We start from the raw sequence: 15,145 nt of genomic DNA, 5'->3' as shown, positions 1-15,145 counted from the left end.
GGAGTCAGAGATGCTTCCAGGGGTCTTCCCCAGTTGTTCTCTTTCCATTCAGCACTTTTCCCATCCATTTGAACATTTCACTGCCCTCCAGAACTTTGTAGGGTCTGCCGGAAAAAATGCTCAGCTTTCCCTTGATTCCCATTATATACTCGTTGTTCAAAATTAACATGCGGGTATCAGGAATTGCTCGCTCATCTCTAGTGCTCACCTTTTTCCATCTCCTCTCCTGACTAGCTGTTGTTATAAATCTTGCAAAATCACCAGGCCGCAGCAGCTGCTTCTCCAAGAGCAGTTCTTATCATAGCTCTCACTGTCCCAAGCTGTGCCTTGTTCAAATTCCCTGTTATCTCTGTGTAAATCCGGTGATAGCAGTGTATAGTCCAGAGCAAGCCACTGATAGCTGAATGTGTTCTAGCAGAAGTTGTTCTGAGATTTATAGCGCTAGTAACTACAGCTCTTCTACTCACCATGACTGCCACTCAAGCAGGAGAACCCGCCCTGCTAAAAACATGAAGAAATGAGACTGCATACCTGTGATCTGCTCAAGAGACACTTGAGAATACCCCTTTAAGTGAATGAGAACACTTTGTTGTCCTAAATTAACAGTACTAGCATCTTATTAGAAAAGAATGACTCTTCATGGTTTATCGGTCATGACTAGTGATGAGCGAGTGTACTCGTTGCTTGGGTGGTCTCCGAGTATTTGTAAGTGCTCGGAGATTTAGTTTTCGTTGCCTCAGCTGCATAATTTACAGCTGATAGACAGCTTGATTACATGTGGGGATTCCCTAGCAACCAGGCAACCCCCACATGTACTCAGACTGGCTAGCAGCCGTAAATCATGCAGCTGCATCAACAAAAACTAAATCTCCGAGCAGTTACAAATACTTGGAGACCATCCGAGCAACGAGTACACTCGCTCATCACTAGTCATGAATTCTCCTGCACTTGTCATTTACGCTCAAAAACTGTTAAACCCCGCTGTTCTGTTTGTATTGGCTATACGCTTGTACTGTTCTGATCAATATATCAATAATAATACAACCTATTACTGTCTGTTAATTTTGACACTTAGCTACTCTGTAAATTATTTGAACAGCAGTTGTATTATTTTACTGCATGTGAACATGGGAGGTCAAAAACACATGAAAACCGAAACTTCAGTTTGCTCCTTTTTGATTAGAAATGGGGTTGTACAGGGTCACTTACTGCTATTTTCAGGTATTCTTACATTCTGCACAGAAATAGCTTATGTGCTTTACGTAAATATGTACTACAACAAGAACATGTAACATTTTGTATTATCACACGGAGATGGACAAATGCTGCATCTTTTCTTTTTCGGTCTTAGGCTACTTTCAGACATAGCGCATTTTTGAGCGCTATTTTGCGGGCGCTTTTCAAAAATGCGCAATGTCATTTTCGTCTGCCGGCAAAGTGAATGAGAAATTCACTTTGCCGTTCAGACACACCGCAAAAAAACGCGGCGCTTTTGTCTGCAAACACGCCGGCGTAAAAAGAATTGACATGTCAATTCTTTACGCAGCGGCGTGTCTGCGTATCCCCATAGGGCCCCATATTAACGTGCACACACAGCGCCTTTGTCCTGGGTGTCGGCGTCTTTGTACGGAGGGGTTGACATCCAGGACCGGACGTGACGTCGGACAGGAAGAGGGAAGCCCCCGCCCCCCAGTGAAGCAGCATGGAGTGTGTGTGTGTGTGTGTGTGTGTGTGTGTGTGTGTGTGTGTGTGTGTGTGTGTAGCGACGCTGCAGCGATAGCGACAACGATGCCGATCGCTGCAGCGTCGCTGTTTGATCGCTGGAGAGCTGTCACACAGACCGCTCTCCAGCGACCAAGGTTGCCGAGGCCCCCGGGTAACCAGAGTAAACATCGGGTTACTAAGCGCAGGGCCGCGCTTAGTAACCCGATGTTTACCCTGGTTACCAGCGTAAAAGTAAAAAAAACAAACAGTACATGCTCACCTGCGCGTCCCCCAGCGTCTGCTTCCTGACACTGACTGAGCTCCGGCCTTAACAGCACAGCGGTGACGTCACCGCTCTGCTTTCACTTTAGGGCCGGCGCTCAGTCACTTTGATACGTGGCACTTTGATACGTGGCACGTGGCACTGAAATATGTGGCACTGAAATATGTGGCACTGAAATATGTGGCACGTGGCACTTTGATACGTGGCACGTGTCACTTAAATACGTGGCACGTGGCACTTTGATACGTGGCACTTTGATACGTGGCACGTGGCACTTAAATACATGGCACGTGGCACTTTGATACGTGGCACTTGGATACGTGTCACTTAAATACGTGGCACGTGGCACTTTGATACGTGTCACTTTGATACGTGGCACGTGTCACTTAAATACGTGGCACGTGGCACTTTGATACGTGGCACGTGGCACTTTGATACGTGGCACGTGTCACTTAAATACGTGGCACGTGGCACTTTGAAACGTGGCACGTGGCACTTTGATACGTGGCACGTGTCACTTAAATACGTGGCACGTGGCACTTTGATACGTGGCACGTGGCACTTTGATACGTGGCACGTGGCACTTTGATACGTGGCACGTGGCACTTTGATACGTGGCACGTGGCACTTTGATACGTGGCACGTGTCACTTAAATACGTGGCACGTGGCACTTTGATACGTGTCACTTTGATACGTGGCACGTGTCACTTAAATACGTGGCACGTGGCACTTTGATACGTGGCACTTTGATACGTGGCACGTGTCACTTAAATACGTGGCACGTGGCACTTTGATACGTGGCACGTGGCACTTTGATACGTGGCACGTGGCACTTAGATACGTGGCACGTGGCACTTTGATACGTGGCACGTGGCACTTTGATACGTGGCACTGAAATACGTGATACGTGGCACTTAAATACGTGGCACGTGGCACTTAAATACGTGGCACGTGGCACTTAAATACGTGGCACGTGGCACTGAAATACGTGGCACTGAAATACGTGGCACTGAAATACGTGGCACTGAAATACGTGGCACGTGGCACTGAAATACGTGGCACGTGGCACTGAAATACGTGGCACTGAAATACGTGGCACGTGGCACTGAAATACGTGGCACTGAAATACGTGGCACTTAAATACGTGGCACTTAAATACGTGGCACTTAAATACGTGGCACTTAAATACGTGGCACTTAGGCTATGTTCACATTTGCGTTGTGCGCCGCATGCGTCCTTTTTTTGATTGATTTTGGACGCAGCAAAAATGCAACTTGCTGCGTCCTCTGCGGCCGGATGCGTGCGCTGCAGTGACGCATGCGGCCGGCGCAAAACGCAAGTGCGACGCATGTCCATGCGCCCCCATGTTAAATATAGGGGCGCATGACGCATGCGGCGCCCGACACTGCGGCGCAGACCGCAAATGTGAACGTAGACTTAAATAGCTAGATAGAGCTGGATCCGCGGGCTGTGATCTGGCCTACGCTCAGCACTCTGCGGAGCGCTGTCATTCAAAACACGTCCACTCATTTTGGTGTTTAGTCCCAAAATGGAGGATGGAAGAAGAAAAGGGTTGGACAAGGAAATGACATCATTTCTTTTTTTTTTCCCCCACTGCAGTTAAAGCTTTATTTGTGTCAAACACAGACAATCTGCAGAGAAAACTGCATAAAAAACCGCACTAAAAACCGCATCAAAAACGCACCAAAAACGCACCTGCGTTTTCTGCCAAGAGCTGCGGTTTTTGTCCTGAAAAAAAAGGATTGAAATCAGGATCGTGTGAACATACCCTTACCGTACAGGGTTACGAGGGGGGGCGTCTGACTGACGCCTGCCCTAGTAACCTGGGGTTAGTGACAGTGGGGTTAGTAAACCCCAGCTGATGTCTGTTCCGCTTGCTGAGGCGTCTTTGGCTCAAGGCCATTGCAGCTGGCAGAATCGACATGATGTTAACTCCAGTGTGTATTGTATTCTGAGTCATAAAGACAGGAAATGACCTCAAATGACTCTTTTTTTTTTTCCCCTTTTTTTTTTTTTTCAAACAAACTTTATTTTCAGTACACAATGCTGAAAAAAACGCAGCTGCAAAAAACGCAGCAAAAAACGCTGTGTGTGAAAGCAGCTGCGTTTTTTGCCTGCGTAAAAAAACGCAGGTAAAGCAGCAGCAAAATACGCGCGCGTAAAAATACGCAGCAAATATGCTGTGTGTGAAAGTAGCCTTATTCCAGTGCTGGCGGAGGCCATGGGTTCGCATTGTTGAGCATACTGCTGGATATAGATTACTATGGCTGCTGCTCCTTCACTTCGGGGTTTTACTTTTCTTCATAAAATAGATGGCATAACAAGTGACTTTTGTAATTCTTCAAGAAAGATTCTTTGTTTATGCAGTTTATTGGTGTTCCAATCAGGGTTTATTTCATGCCATAAAACGAATGCATTGTAGGCAGATATATCAAGAATGTTATAAAATGAAACCATTGGCTTTGCGTTTGCTTGTGTGAGTAACTTTTGTTGATTGGTGAAATTGTAATCTGAAATCTGCTGTTTTTTGTCATCTCGACTACTTGCTGCAGTATCACGGTGTATCATGTTTATCAGAATGACCCATTTGTTTTGTTTTTTTGGGGGGGAATGTAAGAAGTCAGTGTTGTATCTCCAGTAATGTAAAATATTGAACTATGAACATCTTTTACCAACGATATCTTGCGGCAGTTCAGGCTTGCTTTCTCTTAGAGTTTGAGCGCACGGTCCATAAACACTGTGGGTTGGTCGCTGCGTACTTGTCCCACCTGATTTCTTGAAATCCCATGTTCACTATGGATCCACAGACACCATCGGCGCGTCTCTCCAGACCCCGCAGCATGTCGATGTCGTCTCTTGTGGAGACGCTAGTGTCCGCAAGAGAGATTCCTCCTTGAACTGAATGTATTCGATGCAGTGAATCCGCACGGTTCAGTGATCACATGCAATTTCCCCTGCGTTCAATAAATGGTAGCGCTTTGGACACAGTGAACATGCGCCGCGTCCAGAGCGCTGCCACTTCCAGATCGTGTGCACCCGGCCTTAGTGTCCAGCATTGTAAGTTTTTGTTTTAGCAGCAGCTGCCCCGGTTAGTGCGATGTATATTAAGTTATCATTTTTTTTTGTCCTTTTGGTCCATACGGCAAATCTGAAACAACCCTCATTCCCTGATTCTTTTCAGGTTTTCTCCAGCCTTTTTTTCCTGCATATACCTGAGCGTTAAGAACGTGTAAACTTCTGCTATCAAAGTGTCCATATATTGATATCTTGATGCCGTACTTTGCTGGCTTACTCTGTATATATTGTTTCAATGGGCACCTACCTTGGAATGACACAAGTTATTCATCCACAGTGACATTTTCACCAGTATTGTATCATATTGGAAGAATCTCTATCCATTTATCCCAAACTTCTCCAATAGCGGCTAGTTATTAGAGAATTATCTGATCTTAGCAGAGGACAATTTACATTCCAAAATTACATTTTTGTTGTGTGGAATAAAAATAACACTGTATAAATAAACAACAATAATAATAACATTGCAGCAATCACTTCCAAGTTTAGCAACAATAAGAGCTTATATACTACAACGAAACAGACCTGTACTCCAAGCCCATCCATCTGTAGTAACTTGCAAATGTATCGCGCGCACAGACTGGCAGGAACTGGAGAAATCAATAAATAATACTAGATGCAATAGATAAATCTTTTATGTGACTAAAAATATGGCGGGAGATCTGTATAAAACACTTATATGGTCATTGTTACCTGAACTGTACATACACAAGATAAAATATATATGTTCACATACATGGCAGCTCACTCTGAAAAGTTATTGGAACGTGGAATCCTAGTGTATTATACTGGAAAGATAAGTGAGTTGAGTCTTCGTTTCTAATATTTAGATTTTTTTTTTTTGTATTAATCTCCATGTTCTCTTCATTTCGTATACTGGTTGTTCAACTGATGAAAATTAGTTTTAGAATGGCTAAAGCTGGAATTATACAAAAAAAAAACACCTGATAATGCGATCCGCTGAACGATTCCCCTGTAGCTACTGTTCTAGTGCTTCCGGGTCTCTGCCTCCTGGGATGGGCAGGAAATCTGAGGCTGAAGGACACTGGATTTTAGACGGAGGGAAGTCTATCAGGTTCAGTGATTGCTGGTTTTCCCACTACTATAGCTCTAAAATTGACATTCAAGCATAGACCAGTCACTCTCTGGGAGCGGGGCAGAGAGAAGCCGCCGGGGACCTGCCGCTTTCCAGACTTTAGAGCCATGTAGTTCCCGGTTGGCTTTCCATAGTATGTTTTACTCTGGTACACCGCAGCATTTCTGGGTAAAACATACACCGCTGCAACAACTGAGCCATTGACCGCTGGTTCCCATAATTCGGACTGCCTGAATCTGGTGACGGGTCCCTTCTATGTTTCACACTGCTACAGGCTACATTGTCTACTGCCCCTGGCTTTGTAGCTTATTAGCTCTGCTTTATGGACTATAGAGAATAATCTAGAATAATTTTATTATAATTAGATGGTGGAGAGTTGGGCTATGCTCACACTTTATTTTTCTATACTTCTAAAGTATTCCCTGCCTCGTCCTTAGGTTTCCAAGTATATCCCATGAGATTCATACTGTCTTTTCCACTGTATAGAAAAGTGTACAGTATTAAGCTTTCCTATGCCGAGGGATAAAGTAAAAAGTATACAGTGTAGATTACAGGATAGTAACGCTGTACACAGAGGCATCGGTTTGCATGTGCCTGTTATTCTCTGTAGGAGGTCGCTGTACTCAGCCATCACTTCTGGAGACTTATAACCGGTTTCTATGAGTGAACTTACTTTTATTTTTTGGCTGCCATACGTGCACATATCTTGCTGTATTACATAGCCAATGGATAGCGCTCCTGGAAAATTAATTAAAAACAATGTCAACATCCTGGAAAACAAACATTCATTTTTTTTTTATATATTTTACCTTTTAGGCAGTAGATCCTCAGCAGGAGGCCAGGGAAGAACTGAAAAATATGAAAAAACAGCATGCACTATTGACACGGATGCTACAGCAGCAAGAGCAACTCCGAGCTTTAAAAGGAAGGCAAGCGGCTCTGCTTGCTTTACAGCACAAGGCTGAACAAGCCATTGCCGTGATGGATGAAACCGGTAAGTGGCTCTTCTGAGGTGTGAAGGAGAAAATGTCTAATGAAATCAATTATTAAACCTTATATAAGTCAGTTCAGATATAATGTAGCAAGATGGCAATTGTGTTTTTGAAACTGTCTCGAAGATCCTTGAAACTGACCTGGAAGGAATCTTTGGAATGCAGGAGTGTAGGCACTGGAATACCCCATAGTTGAAAATGAAGCTTTCAATGAACCAATCAGTGACACTATTCTGAAGTTGTGCGACCTCCCCTATTTCCTGTATTTAGTATGTTCCTTTGTTCAGAATAAAGTTGTTGTGAGTAAGCCATCGCTGAGAGAGGCTGTGTGTGTATCGTCTTTGTGAATCTGATACATTCTGGGCCTCTAAGCTAGCACTCAGCTTATATTTGGTCAGGTACAAGCAATCATATAGATCTCCCTTTAAGAGATCACCCTCACAGAGGTACAGATAGTAGAGCTTTCTTGCACCTGTATGATCACCTCATCAGGACAGGTTTTCTTCTGGAAAAAGAACTAGTTGGCCCATGCAAAATTTTCACACATTGGTTGTCGGGGGCGCAGGCAATTTCAGGGAAATCAAGCTGGTCAAATGTTAATGTATTTAATGTGATGACGAGCACAGAGAGGTATTTATATATGTAGATTGGTAATACAATAAATTGGTTGGATAAGTAGAGGCTAAAAAAATGTCGAGGTTGTGGTGCCACCTGCAGGTTGTTTTTTTTCTGCAGGTTTCTGAAAATGAATGTTTAAACTGTATTTATTGATCGTGAATGTGTGTTTTGTTTTTGTCTTTTCTTGCTGAAGGGGGCAAGTTAATCTTTCAAATGGTGTATTATTTGTGTGTGTGGGGAGAAGTACCGTATATACTCGAGTATAAGCCGAGATTTTCAGCCTACTTTTTTGGGCTGAAAGTGACCCTCTCGGCTTATATTCGAGTCAGTGTCGATGTGGGGTTGGCGGGTGAGGTGGAGCTGCGGCTGTGATATACTTACCTGCTCCTGGCGCGTCCCTGCATGTCCCATGGTCTCCGGGCAGCTCTTCCTGTGTTCAGCGGTCACGTGGTACCGCTCATTAAAGTAATGAATATGCACGCATATTCATTACTGTAATGAGCGGTACGTGACCGCTGAACACAGGAAGATGCGCCGCCTCCCGGAGACCATTTGACAGTGAGATGCTGCCAGGGGAGCAGGTGAGTATATCAGGGGAGGGGGAGCATTGCGCGATAGTCACCTTCCTCGTTCCATCGCTGCGCGCTGCTCTGTCTTCCGTCCTCTGGCTGTGACTGTACAGGTCAGGGCGCGATGACGCGATTAGGGTGCATGCCGCCCTCTGCCTGAACAGTCAGTGCCAAGGATGGAAGACAGAGCAGTGCGCAGCGATGGAACGTGGAAGGTGACTATCGCAAGTGCCGGGGGCCTGAGCGAAGAGAGGTGAGTATGTGATTTTTTTTTTTTATTTTAATCGCAGCAACAGCAAATAAGGCATATATGAAGAGCATCTTATGGGGAATATATGAGGAGCATCTTATGGGGCATATATGAGGAGCATCTTATGGGGCATATATGAGGAGCATCTCATGGGGCCCCTAATGTGTGGAGCATCTCATGGGGCCCCTAATGTGTGGAGCATCTCATGGGGCCCCTAATGTGTGGAGCATCTCATGGGGCCACAATGTATGGAGCATCGTATGGGGCATAATGTGTGGAGCATCTCATGGGGCCCCTAATGTGTGGAGCATCTCATGGGGCCACAATGTATGGAGCATCTCATGGGGCCACAATGTATGGAGCATCGTATGGGGCCATAATGTGTGGAGCATCTCATGGGGCCATAATGTATGGAGCATCTCATGGGGCCCCTAATGTGTGGAGCATCTCATGGGGCCCCTAATGTGTGGAGCATCTCATGGGGCCACAATGTATGGAGCATCGTATGGGGCCATAATGTGTGGAGCATCTCATGGGGCCATAATGTGTGGAGCATCTTATGGGGCCATCAACCTTTATGCAGCATTGTATGGGGCAAATGTTTCTATGGAGCATCTTATGGGGCCATTATTAACCTTTGTGCAGCATTATATGGGGTATATTTTGTATGGAGCATCTTATGGGGCCATCATGAACTGTATGGAGCATTATATGGGGCTCCTGATTCAATATGGATATTCAAAAACACTACCTACTGATGTCTCAATTAATTTTACTTTTATTGGTATCTATTTTTATTTTTGACATTAACCGGTAGCTGCTGCATTTCCCACTTTAGGCTTATACTCGAGTCAGTAAGTTTTCCCAGTTTTGTGTGGCAAAATTAGGGGGGTTGGCTTATACTCGGGTCGGCTTATACTCGAGTATATACGGTAATCACCGAAAAAGCAGTGCATGATTACGAATGTGTTTGCATATGTGACTCGCCATTACTGTGTCGCCTCATTGGGGGACACAGGAGCATGGGTGTTATGCTGGTGTCCACTAGGAGGCGACACTATGCATAATCTGAAAAAGATTAACCGTGGCTCCTCCTCTGCAGTATACACCCCTGGACGGCATCAGCCTTCTCCAGTTTTTGCTTAGTGTCGCATAGGAGCAGGGTGGATAAAAATCAATGTTTTTTTTACAAAAATCAAAAAAATCGGATTTTTTTTTAAATTTAAATCAGATTTTTTTGATTTAAATCGGATTTTTTTCAATAAACTGCTTTTTGAGGAAAATATTTTACCATCCAAAGGTTCTTCCATCATGAGATAAAGCTGAGTTGTTTAACTCAGTAGAATAAAGGCTGTATATGTGTAACATTCACAATGCCATGCTCTTCCAGAGGTTTCTGTAGGATTAGTGGGCAGTTTCTCTCCTATATTATCACAGACGCTCGCTTTACTTACGCAGTTCTCAAAACTGAATTTGACTCCGCAGAGGTCCCAGCCTCTTCTTCACGGCAAAAATGTTACAACATGAACAGAGTTGAGAAAAAGACCTTAATCCTATTGTTCTACAAACCTATGAATACAGAATCAACCCCTTCAGTGCCAAGTCCAAGAAGTTAGACAATATGTTTCTGATTGTTTGGAGTGGAATAGATCTGCACAACACAAGAAGAATGTGAATCTAAGTGTGAGGAGGAGGAAGGGCAAGCAGACAAGAAAATGAAAGTGAAACTTTGAGCACAATACTGCAGCATAGCCACAGACAGACAAGTCTGGATCTGTTTGTGTGTACGATACGATCTGAGGTTTATTACATTGTTTCCTTATAATGGCAGCAGGCCGTAAAAGAGACCCAGTTTGGGAATATTTTAATGAAGCTCCTTCGCCTATCGGTAAGGCAGGCATGCGTGCAAAATGCAAACGATGCAACAAAGAGATGCAAGGCCTGGTGGCGCGAATGAGGCAACATCATGAGAAGTGCGGTGATGAAGATGACCAAAGAAACACTTCTGAACAGGCAGGATCTTCAGGTTGGTAAACATTTTTATTGAATCCTATTTCTAAAGACTGAACTGTCATGTGTGAGAAAAATTATATTTCTTATTATTACTGCATGTTACTGTCATTTGGTACAGTTATGAAAAAAAACAAATATTCCTTTTGGGGAAGGAGCAGTGATGTGTTGTGTACAATAAGCAGAAATTGTATAAACAATAAAATAACAGCATTGACTTTTTTTGTTTAGGGGAATTCATGGATTCTGGAAACTATCCACCTCCAAGATAACCATCATCCTGTTCTACAGTTTCAGAGTTATCCATCCAGGATAGTGCTTCATTAGCAGCAGCATCATCATCAGACACCCACAGCCACATATCACCATCACCCAAAAGGAAGAAAAAACCTTTACCTCCTGGAACCACCATACATAGGTTTGTGATAAGAACTAGCAGATTAGAAAAAGAGTTGATTGATGAAAAAATTGCCCAGTTTATTTATGCAACGATCTCTTTCCGTCTGACTGAGAACCCACATTTCATTAATATGGTTCAGTCACTGAGACAATGATACAGTCCACCCAGCAGAGCTGATGTTGCAGGGAAACTGCTGGATGATCAAGTGTATGACAGAGAAATGGAACAATGTGCAACAGCTCTGGAGGGTAAAATTGTTAACCTAAGTATTGATGGGTGGAGTAATGTCCACAATGATCCTATTGTATGTGCTTGTATAACAACAGAAGAAAGTAAAGTCTTCCTTGCACAACTGATACGTCAGGAAATGCGCACACACAGCAGAATACTTACAAGAAGTGGCAGTAAAAGCTATAACGACATGTGAACAAAAATTCAAATGTCTAGTACGCAGTTTGGTCACTGACAATGCTGCAAACGTATCCAAGATGAGAAGAGATTTAGAAGAGCAGGGAGGGAATACAAAGCTGCTAATAACATATGGTTGCAGTGCTCATTTGCTGCACCTCTTAGCCAAAGACTTAAGTGTTCCAGAAATAAAGGCTAATGTTGTTGAAATTGCTAAATACTTCCGTAATAATCATTTTGCTGCAGGAGCTCTGAAAAGGATGGGTGGAACCAAGCTAACGCTCCCACAAGATGTTAGATGGAACTCTGTGGTGGAGTGTTTTGAGCAGTATATCAAAAACTGGCCTATTCTGATGACACTTTGTGAAGAAAATCGAGATAAAATAGATGGCACTGTCACGGCCAAAATCCTCATCATTGGGCTTAAGAGAAATATTGAACATATGCTGAGCTTCCTGAAACCCATCTCTCAAGCTTTAAACAAAATACAGAAAAATGGCTGTTTTATTGCGGATGCTGTTGAAATTTGGAAGGAACTGAGTGAACACTTAAAAACAGAACTACACATGGACAGAATTAAACTACAAGCAGTAAACAAACGAATGGGACAAGCACTGACTCCAGCTCATTTTTTGGCAAATATTGTCAATATCCAATATCCGGGTCAAAACCTAAGTGCTGAGGAAGAGGAGTTAGCTATGACATGGGTATCCAGCAATCATCCATCTTTAATGCCAACTATAATAAACTTCAGAGCTAAGGGGGAACCATTCATGAAATATATGTTTGCTGAAGATATTTTAAGGAAGGTCACACCAGTAAACTGGTGGAAGTCACTTAAGCGCTTGGATTTAGAGACTGTTCAAGTAATGATTTCACTTTTAACAGCAGTAGCTTCTTCTGCAGGCGTTGAAAGAATATTCTCTTCCTTTGGACTCATTCATTCTAAATTGAGAAATCGGTTGGGACCCAATAAAGCAGGAAAGCTTGTTTTTCTTTTCCAGATTATGAATAGGAACAAAGAAGAAGATGATGATGAAGATGACAAGTGAGCTACAGAGGACAGCAGGGACAGTAGTATTTAAGTTTTTCATGTGTCGGCTGGGCTGACAGTCTAAGTTTCTTAAAATATATATATATTTTGTTTAGCCAAATTAGTTAACAAACATGGATGTTTGTTTAAGCAAATAACTTATGCTGTAATGTTGTTATTGTTTCAGTTGAATAAATCTATTTAAATTGTTATTAAGGTCAGGATTATTTTTCTCCTTCCTAAGTACAACAGAACAGTGGTGTCCAAATATGAATGATTAACCCATTAAACTGGGGAGAAAAAAGTAATATAAAAAGTGATTCTAAAAATCTTCATCTACTTGCATGTTAAAGTAGCAAGAACTAGTTTAGGTAGAAACTTTGATTTAAATCACTGATTTAAATCAAGCCTTACTGACTAGTGATTTAAATCGTGATTTAAATCGTGATTTAAATCAGTTAGATTTAAATCAAATCCACCCTGCATAGGAGGCACACCTAAAAGATTTTTACTCCGTTTTTTTTTTTTTACGGATTACAGATGAAGAAAAGTGGGTCTCCTGTGAGACTCCTGGCATGGCTCCTTCCTCGGCCCCCTATTATGGGGTGCCCGGTTGAAGTAGAGATGGCTATTCCCCATGTTGCTCCTTCCCCAGTCCCTCGGGTGCTGGTTCGAAGTCGAGACTCCCCCTCCTTCCCCAATACCTTTTGGTTTCTGGGTTGAGGTCCAGGTGAGGATAAAGCCCCCTGTAGGTGACAACAGCACCCTCCCTAATCCCCTTCTGGGGGTATTAGGTCGAGACGCCTCAGGTAGGGCCTGTACAGGCAACATTCTACAGCTCCCAGCAATGGGCCAGCACACTGCGCCTGCATCCAGGAACCCCAGCCCAGCTGTGGGCTCCTGTCGGGGCCGGAGGGAGTGCAGGCAGGCATGGCGTATACAGACACAGGGCTCCCTGCGCCCCTGTCTCTGCGGCAGCACCAGCTCTATACTGCCTCAGAGGGACCCCTCACAGGGCCCCCCTCCCGCTTACAGCCCCACCGCTATCCTGCCTTTAAATCTGGGGGGGTCCGGTTCAGATCCGACCCCCCCCCCCCCCCCCCCCCGGACTTCCGCGCCGGCCTGGAGCCTTTCTGGGCATCAGGCATCTAATTTAGGCCCCGGCTTGGGCCTAGCTTTAGCCGCCGCCTCCTCTCCGCCACCACGGCCCGCCCCCCGGATGACAACAAATATGACACTCTACAGTGTCATAAAGGGGGTGGATCGAGACAGAAAGGGCGCGTTTTTACACAGCTTTGCCGCCTTTTTCTCAGCTCTCCGCCCCCTTATCCCCCTGCCTCTTCTCCTCGGCGGCCATTTCTACTGCAGCAAGGATTAACCCTGCATCTCCCGGTCAGCAGGACCAGGCCAGCCAGTCTCCGGGGGGCACAAGACTGGATCTTCGGCGCTTGACCTAGGGGCATACTGGTGGGGTAAGATCACAGCCGGGTTGTTTTACTCGGCTGTGAATCCATATTACCTATAAGGCTCCCCTATAGGTTTCTCTACCCCTGTAAGGTCCTTTGCATAGCAGCCCTTCTGCACTCTGTGCACTATGCCTTGCTCAAGGTCCAAGAGAACCAGGCAAGACTGCTATTATGCATTCAGTACAGCCTGCTGGACCGCTCTCCCCAGTGGCAGCACGTAATGCGCTGCCAGGACTGCATCCAGACTACTGCGTCAGCCCCAAGAAGCCCCTGCCAATGCCTCGGTGTCTAATGCCACGCCGGAATGGGTCATTCAGAGGTCGCAATCTATGACACAGTCTATAGATAACCAAACCTCCACATTGCTTCAGGCTCTGCAGAGTCATGCCTCGGCTATGACCGCTACCCAGCAAAGGGTGAGCTTGACTCAGGAACAGAACGACCTGGCACATCCATGTCTAGGTCAGGACGCAAGCGGACCCATAGGTCAAGTCCATCTGCGTCATCCCATAGCACACGGTCATCCCCTTCTAGGGAGAGACACCGTAGTTCCAAGTCATCTAGACCGTCCCCTTCCAGGGGCAGACAATGCAGATCTCCGCAGTCCCCGAACAGAGAAGGCCTCCTCCCCAGCTCACCCAGCAGGGGACGCCTCAGTGATACACAGGATTCGGAAGGCATCTGTGACTCCGACTCAGACAGGGAAACGGATGGGTCCCTAATCCCAATCCCCCCTAGCAATACAGTGCTTGTCGAGGACATAATCTCTTCCATCCATCGGGTGCTGGACATTTCTAATCTGCCACCAGAGGATTTCCTTTGAAGGACCTCTGAAGCCGCCTAATGTTTTCTCTAACCACCCAGAGTTTAAAGCGATCCTTATAGAGCAGCTCTCGCAACCTGAGAAAAAATTCGCAAATATCTGGAGGCAAGGTACCCTTTCCCACAGAAGGACACCAAGGAATGGACAGATCCACCTGAAGTGGACCCCCCAGTCTCTAGACTAGCAGCACAAACTCTCCTTTCACTGCCAGATAGCTCAACCCTCAGGGACGCAGCAGACCGGCAGTTAGAACGCATGGCTCGTTCAAATTTCGAGGCGGCAGGGGCCTCCCTGGCTCCCGCATTCGCTTCAGTTTGGGCTGCCAAGGCCATACTGGCTTGGGCCAAAAATTTACAAGCTGGCCTCCAAGCATCTGCTCCTGAGCTGTCGGACCAA

The 15,145-nt window shown here is 45.0% G+C and overlaps 1 protein-coding gene across 8 annotated transcripts in view; it reads left to right on the top strand.

The window, feature by feature from the left end:
* PCM1 (pericentriolar material 1) overlaps nt 1–15,145 on the top strand; it is a 130,676-nt gene that overhangs the window by 25,265 nt on the left and 90,266 nt on the right. For all 8 annotated transcript variants that reach the window (XM_077279661.1, XM_077279656.1, XM_077279662.1 and 5 more), the window contains exon 5: nt 6,997–7,174. In XM_077279661.1, the coding sequence (XP_077135776.1) occupies nt 6,997–7,174 (178 nt within the window). The remainder of the gene's footprint in view (nt 1–6,996; nt 7,175–15,145) is intronic.

This window comes from Ranitomeya variabilis, chromosome 1 (assembly GCF_051348905.1).
Source record: "Ranitomeya variabilis isolate aRanVar5 chromosome 1, aRanVar5.hap1, whole genome shotgun sequence".
Classification (NCBI taxonomy): Eukaryota; Metazoa; Chordata; class Amphibia; order Anura; family Dendrobatidae; genus Ranitomeya; species Ranitomeya variabilis.
This window is presented reverse-complemented; position numbering and strand designations above follow the sequence as displayed.